This window comes from Otolemur garnettii, unplaced genomic scaffold (assembly GCF_000181295.1).
Source record: "Otolemur garnettii isolate 467f Iridium unplaced genomic scaffold, OtoGar3 scaffold00313, whole genome shotgun sequence".
NCBI classification, from domain to species: Eukaryota; Metazoa; Chordata; class Mammalia; order Primates; family Galagidae; genus Otolemur; species Otolemur garnettii.
This window is the reverse complement of record NW_003852708.1, coordinates 205,191-212,615: the sequence shown is the minus strand read 5'-3', so window position 1 is coordinate 212,615 and position 7,425 is coordinate 205,191. Positions and strand designations below refer to the sequence as shown.

Below are 7,425 nucleotides of genomic sequence, written 5' to 3'. Positions count from 1 at the left end.
GGGTAGAAGAAATAAGAGACATCAGAAATAGCACCAGGAATCTTTTAACCTGAGTGATTAGAAGTAAGTTATGCTTGACTGAGATGGGAAAGAAAGGCGTTTTAGACAGAAAGGAATAGCATAGGTTTGGATTTGGACACATGAAGTTTCCATCCAACTGGAAAGATCAGACGAGGATTCAGACATGGAACCCATGAAGATACAATTTGGACATAATAATATACATGGTAAGGCCAGAAGACTAGATGACTTAAATGAGGGAGAAATGTAGAGAAGAAAAATTAGCCCAATAACTGAGCTCTGAGGATTCAATATATAAAGGTCAGGAGGATGAAAAAAGCCAAAAAAGAAACCGAACAGAAAACAGCTGATGAAGTAGGAAAAAAACCAAAGAATGTTGACCTTAAAACCAAGCAATGGGCTTGGCGCCTGTGGCTCAAGCGGCTAAGGCGCCAGCCACGTACACCTAAGGTGGCGAGTTCGAATCCCCAGCCCGGGCCCGCCAAACAACAATGATGGCTGCAACCAAAAAAAAAATAGCTGGGCGTTGTGGCGGGCGCCTGTGGTCCCAGCTACTTGGGAGGTGGAGGCAGGAGACTCGCTTGAGCCCAGGAGTTGGAGGTTGCTGTGAGCGTGATGCCAGATGCCATGGCACTCTACCCAGGGGGATAGCTTGAGGTTCTGTCTCAAAAAAAAAACAAAAAAAAAAAACCAAGCAATGAAAATGTCTTAAGTGAAAAATGTGATCATCGTGGCTCACAAAAGCCATGAGACTCACTAGGAAACTCTTACTAGAGAGGTAATAACTACCTTTGTGGTATCACTAAAGATGGACATAAGCTGATGGTCCCCTAACACGCTGCTGAATTTTATGGATTTTCTAAACTTGATGTTTCTGGAGCACTCTCTTTCCATTTAGAAATCCTCAGAAACGAAACATCTCACTAGTAAAGACTTCGGCAATTAAGACAAACCATAGATTAGTTTTACAAAGTACAAGCTCTTGCATAGAAATATAATCCAATTTGGCCATTATCTAATTAGTTCTAGTGTTTCTCTGCGGGTATGTGGATGCAAAGTCTTTTCATACCCAACTGAATTTGATTATTCTAAATGTCTGCATGAAATTAAATGGGTAGTTCACAAGCTGTTAAAAAAAAAAAACTATAATAACTGGCCCAGACCCAACCTGACTGCCAGAGCCATCCTGAATTTTGGTAACCGGTAAAATGTTCCTTAGATCTCTAAGTCCCACCACTTGAACCCACACAGGCCCACTCACTGCAGGCTTTGCAGGAGGCAGCTCTGCTGCCTCAGGACTTCACAGAGCATCATGACGCCCAGGTCACCCAGGTCATTGTTGCCCAGGCTCAGCTTCCGTAGCCTCTGGTTAGAGGTCAAAAGCGTGGAAAGATCCCAGCAGCAGTGTGAGGTAAGACTGCAGTTTTCTAATCTGCAAAAAAGAGGATGATTTAAAAAAAAACATGTCCTTAACCATCCTTCCAGGTCCCCAAGATCTTATCTGTATTGTTCCAAATGCATTTTAAAGAAAAGGCAAACCCTAAAATGAACTTGCTGGAAGCAATCTTGAATGCCAATAGTAATTCTCTCCTTTCTCAGATGCGACCATCTTTTCAACCTGCTAGATTGTGCAGGATCAAATTACTAATGGTGGTTTGTGGACTGATTTTTCCCAAATTCTGTATCTTCCACTAAATTTCCATAAATGCAAAGGCCATACTGCCCCCACTCATTTGCGGTACAGAGGACTGTGTCAAAGGGAGACAGATTTCTACCTGTACACCATTTAGAACTCCTCCCAGTCTCAAGAGCCTGTAATAGGCTAAGAAGATGCCTCACTTCTCAGATACAGATAATCTCGCAGCTATTCCCCCAAATTTCCCTTTGTCACTATGTGCTCCCATCACTGTAATAAACCAAGAGACTTACTCCAAGACCTGAAGCTTGCAGTTGGGATGCAAGAGCCCCTCACAGAGCAGCTTGACCCCCATGTCTCCAAGAGTGTTGCCTCGTAGGTAAAGGTGTGTGAAGTTCGGATTACTGCTGAGCACCGAGGACAAAGCTGTACAACAAACTGATGAAAGGCCAGAATTCACCAACCTGCAAAAGGAACAGGAAGAAGAGTCCTCATTGTCTTATTTCAGTAGCTATATGCTTCAATGTCAGGGTCAGGGTCAGGGGCCAGTATCTTGGATATACGCTGAGAAAAGCACAATGCCTTTGCTCTGGTTCCCACTGAAAAGCCAAACATTGGGCTCAGCAGACATTTTGCTGGGATCAGTACAATAGAAAGAGCAAAAGCAAACTGATCCAGATCCCCACCAGCTGATCCAGACTCCCACCCATGCTCTCCTACCTTCTGACATAGCGTCCTTCTGGTAGTGATAGCTCCTTAGCATTACTTCTTCCAGAAAGCCACCCAAGTTGCCCAACACTGCAGAGACCTGTTTTATATGATTCTTGTATCAACCTGGCAAGGTGGCAGTGCAGCTGTAACTATTCCATACCTTTTACAGATTAGAAATTTGAGCCTCATGAGATCACCTGTTTCTCTCCGGGTCAAAGAGCAGGTGTATGGTGGAGAGGGGACCCAGACTTAGACTTTCTACCTTCTAGTCTAACCCTCTCTCTATTGAGTTTTCTGCCCAGCTCGCTCTCCCTTCTGCATGGAGAAAGGCCTTTTAGAGCATAAAGGCCCCAGATTAGCATTAAACTCAATAGAATGTGGATTTTTAATATACTATTCTTGGGTCAAGCTAACCCTATGCTATTGCCCAAAAAAGCAAGAGGACTTTGATACAGAAAGGTCTGTTACTCCTGCATAAAAGCTCAAGGTGATACATGTTGTACAAATAGCCACATATATTAAACATTCGGGAAAGCTTTGACTTCAGAACATCTCAGGGGATTACATTCCTTCCTGGTAGAGGTCTTTATAATGGTAGGTTTTTAAAACTCTTTGGTATCTAAGTATTCAGAAGAATAAAAATGCAGGAGGAATTCATTCAAACAGTGTAGCATGAACAGATAGCCAGAAGGAAAAAGAAGTATTTAACCATCCATTGGTCTCCATCTTCTCAGTCATGGATGAATCAAATTAAAAAGGTAGATTAAGCAAGGCTAAGCGGGAAATGAAGCCCAAGAGGGATGAACAAAACAAAGCAAGTTCTGAGTGGTTTCTGCTAAGCTCTCATTCCCAGGTAAGAATTCTATCAGAGGCCAATGCATGGCTCATGCTTGAAATCCTAGCACTCTGGGAGGCTGCGGTGGGTAGATTGCTTGAGTGCATGAGTTTGAGACCAGCCTGAACAAGAGCGAGACTCCATCTCTACCAAAAGCAGAAAAATTAGCCAGATGTTGTGGTAGGCACCTATAGTCCCAGCTACTTGGGGGCTGAGGCAAGAAGATCACTTGAGCCCAAGAATTTGAGGGTGCTGTGAGCTATGACGTCACAGAACTCTACCAAGGGCAACAAAGTGAGACTCTGTCTCAAATTAATTAGTTAATTAAAAATTTAAAAAATAAAAATAAAAGAATTCTATCAGAGAGTCCTTAATGAACACGCAGAAGGGATTTGTAAAGACCAGAAAATTCTAGTAGACTGGAGTCAAAGAAAAAGAAAAAGAATTTTTAAGGTTAGGTAGTGGCTTTATCACAATTTCCAGAAAAGGGGTAAAATGAATTATTTGGCAGAATGTTATGGAACACCTCAAAGTGACGTGGCAGCAGTTACAAACATACAGTGCAGTTTTGTTAAGAAAAATCATACACAAATTATCAAAATGTTGGTAGCCATGAAGACTGAGCATTAAGTTCACTGAATACATGATAAAGTATCGAGAAAGTCAAACAACCATGTCCCACCAATCAATCCACTGGAGTAGAAAAATGCAACCAATGCAACATACTTTGGCTTCAACCAATCCTTTACTGAGCACATCTATCTTGCCAAATACTGCATTAAGTTAATTTAGAGGAGTTTTAAAATTTATTCAGTGCCTACCTTATGTCACAAAGAAATATCTCATAATGAAAACTGAAGAAGAAAAACTCAGGAGTTTGAGACAGCCTGAACAAGAGTCTATTCAAAAACTCTTTTTTGAGTTTTTACTATGTGCTCAACCATTGGATGACTTTACACAGGATTATCAGCTGAATGCAGTGGTTCATGCTCTTAATCCCAGTATTCTGGGAGGCTGAGCTAGGAGGATCACTTGAACTCAAGAGTTGGAGACAAGCCTGAGCAACATAGCAACACCCTGGCTCTACAAAAAGTATAAACATTAGCCAGTTATGGTTGCCCACACGTGTAGTCTCAGCTACTCAGGAGGCAGAGGCAGGAGGATTGCATAAGGCATATGCCCAGGAGTTTGAGGTTGCAGTGAGCTATCATAATGCCACTGCACTTTAGCTGGGACAACAGACACAAGAAAGGAGAGAGAGTGAGAGGAAAGGGACTATCTTAGCATTGAATTATTACAAACCCCAAAACACTGAGTGTTATTTTTATCCTCGTTTGAAATTGAAAAACTGAGGATCAGAGTGATTACTTGAAGAGTAAGTAGGAGCTACTTGGATAAACAGTAGAAAATGGGGACTGGGGGTTGTAACTTATCCTCTAGGCAAAAAGAAAAGAGTATGTAAGGGCAAGAAAGATTAAAAGAGCAAGCCAGGTTCTTAAAACCAAAACCTAATTCAATCTGACTCCAAACAGAGTGCAGAGCATGGCAGGAGACAGGGCAGGGTCAAGGATAACCTTCGTGGCAGACTAAGCTGTGCCAGATTCACTCGGACTTCAGAGAAGAGCTTTTGAAGGATTTTGAACAAAGGCTCAATATTTCCAAAATCTGCGTTTTGTGAAGTTCCCTCTGGTGTTATGTAAAAAAGATGAGAGGAGGAGGAAACTGAAAGTAAAGAGAATTTAGGATTGCCTTGGCTGGGCAGCCTCCTGGAAAGTCCCACTATTCAACAAGGCAAGAAAAAGAGGGCAAGAGCAGGTCAGAGGATGAGGTAGGAGGGGAGATTTTGACAATTAAACCAATTTTGCAAATGTTCAGTGTGGGATGTTTGTGTAATATTGAGGAGGGGGAACAAAATATGCAGCCAGAGATAAGGGCCTGAAGTTCAAGAAAAGAACATTGGCTAGGCCTAAAAAAAAATTTTTTTTTTTTGGTTCTTTGATAATTTTATTTATTTATTTATTTATTTCAAATTAATATGGGGGTATAAATTTTAAGGTTACACTGTTCTTGCTTCCAAGGTAAAGTTCAAGTTGTAGTTGAGCCCTTTACCCAGGGGGTGTGTTGTGCAGCCCCCCTTTGTGCACATCAGGTGAAATCCTGACAATTGTCCTCCTTCTTCCAGAAATTGCCCAAAAGTTTTGACTCTTTTTTTTTGTTATTTTTTTAGAGACAGGGTCTTGCTTTGTCCCCCTGGGTAGAGTACAGTGGCATCATCATAGCTCATTGTAACCTCTAATTCCTGTACTCAAGTCATCTTCCTTCCACAGCCTCTCAAGTAGCTGGGACTACAGGTACATAACACCACACCTGGCTAATTTCTTTCTATTTTTGGTAGGGACAGGGTCCCACTCTTGCTTAGGCTAAGTTTTGACTCATTAATTCCTTTAACAGGTAGCTATCTCAAAAAAGTACACATACATAAAATTATATACAGAAATTGTTTCATACTTTACAGAGCTGTTTGTAATAGAGAAAGAATAGAAACTCGATCCCAAATTCATTATTTGATAAGTGGCCAAATAAATTATGGTAATGCAGCCAGGTACAGTGGCTCATGCCTATAATCCTAGCACTTTGAGAGGCTGAAGCAGGAAGATCACTTCAGGCCAGGAGTTTGAAACTAGCCTGGGCAATATATTGAGACTTTGTCTCCATAAAAATAAGAAAAATTAGCCAGGTCTGGTGGTACATTCCTATGTCCCACCTCCTCAGGAGGCCAAGCCAAGAGGATTGCTTGAGCCTGGGAGTTGGAGACTGCAGTGAGCTTTGATCATGCCATTGTACTCTGGTGGGGACAACAGAGCAAGAGCCTAGCAAAATAGGTCATTTAAAATATCACATAAAGTGTATTCAAATGGATAGATGGATGAATGGGTGGAGAGACAGGTGGATGGATGGTATAGCAATCCATCTTATAACAAATGTCCAGATGGTTGTTCACAAGACTATTGTAAATGACTCTCAGACACGGGCTAGGAAAGAGCTTCCACTTTTTACTTCAACTTTGTCTGTCTATATAACGGTATGTTTGCACTAAGCATGTGTTAACTTTTGTAATGAAAAGTTCATGAGCAATATTTGGGTTTGAGCGAGCCCAGATATTTGGGGAACCCTCTGTTTGTAGATCGCTCACTGTTGAAGCTGAGGGCTATATGAGAGATCCTAGAGAATGTGAAAATACTTAGTGGAAAAAAAAAACCAGTAGTGAAATCCCCAGACCAGAGGAAGAGAAGCTCATGCCGATTCCAGGGAAGGGGAAACCGTAACATTAGCAGGAAGGACAGAGCGGTGACCTAAAAACAAGAGGGAAGAAGGCATTCAAAGAGGAAGTGAGAGGTGAATGTCCACTAAGGTAAGTACCTGGAAGGATCTGTAAGAATTGGAACCAAGATCACTGAGGTTCAACTGAGTGGCCATGCCCTAGGCTTTGCCTGGAGTGCTCTTCCCTGGTTCCTTCCTGGCTCATGATCATACCTCATTTAGGACCTGCTCCAATGTCACCTGCCATTCACTGAGGCTGAGCAAGGAAGCAGAAATTTCTATACCGTACATTGCATATGACATAAACTGTATGTCATCCCCTCCCTATAGGGAATGAATGTGCGTGAAAACGGGGTCTTGATCTGTCCTACCACTGCTACTGTCAGAGCCCACATTAGAGCCCCCAGAGTGCCTGCAAAATAAAGGGGCCAAATCATGTCTGTTGAATAAACCAAGAGTAGCAGAAGCCAAATCATGCAGCTTTTTCCCAGATAGATATGGTAATTTCTGGGAATGGGCTGATGGAACAAATCCCAGGAAGCAGCAGTGTTTTGTGAACGTATGTTGGTTGCCAATTACGGATTAAAAGATTTCTCCTCAGGGAAGACTCTTTCTGTTGTATCTTGTCTTGAATAATGATCTGTTTGGTATTTACATCAGTGATGTGGAATCATTTAGTTGTAAATAATACTGACACAGAATCAAGATTCAAACATGCCTTGACAACAAGTTAAAAGAGAGGTAAGATGAGGCTCAGCATTTGTAGCACAGTGGATTCGGCACCAGCCACATGCACTGAGAGTGGCAGGTTCGAACCCGGCCAGCTAAAACAACAATGACAACTGCAACAAGAAAATAGCCAGGTGAGAAAATAGCCGGGTGTTGTGGCAGGTGCCAGTAG

The 7,425-nt window shown here is 42.1% G+C and overlaps 1 protein-coding gene across 2 annotated transcripts in view; it reads right to left on the bottom strand.

Moving 5' to 3' along the window:
• NLRP3 (NLR family pyrin domain containing 3) overlaps positions 1-7,425 on the bottom strand; it is a 28,276-nt gene that overhangs the window by 2,664 nt on the left and 18,187 nt on the right. For both annotated transcript variants that reach the window (XM_003803476.3, XM_023509025.1), the window contains exons 8-9: positions 1,951-2,121; positions 1,283-1,453 (exon numbers count right to left, since the gene is read on the bottom strand). In XM_003803476.3, the coding sequence (XP_003803524.1) occupies positions 1,283-1,453; positions 1,951-2,121 (342 nt within the window). The remainder of the gene's footprint in view (positions 1-1,282; positions 1,454-1,950; positions 2,122-7,425) is intronic.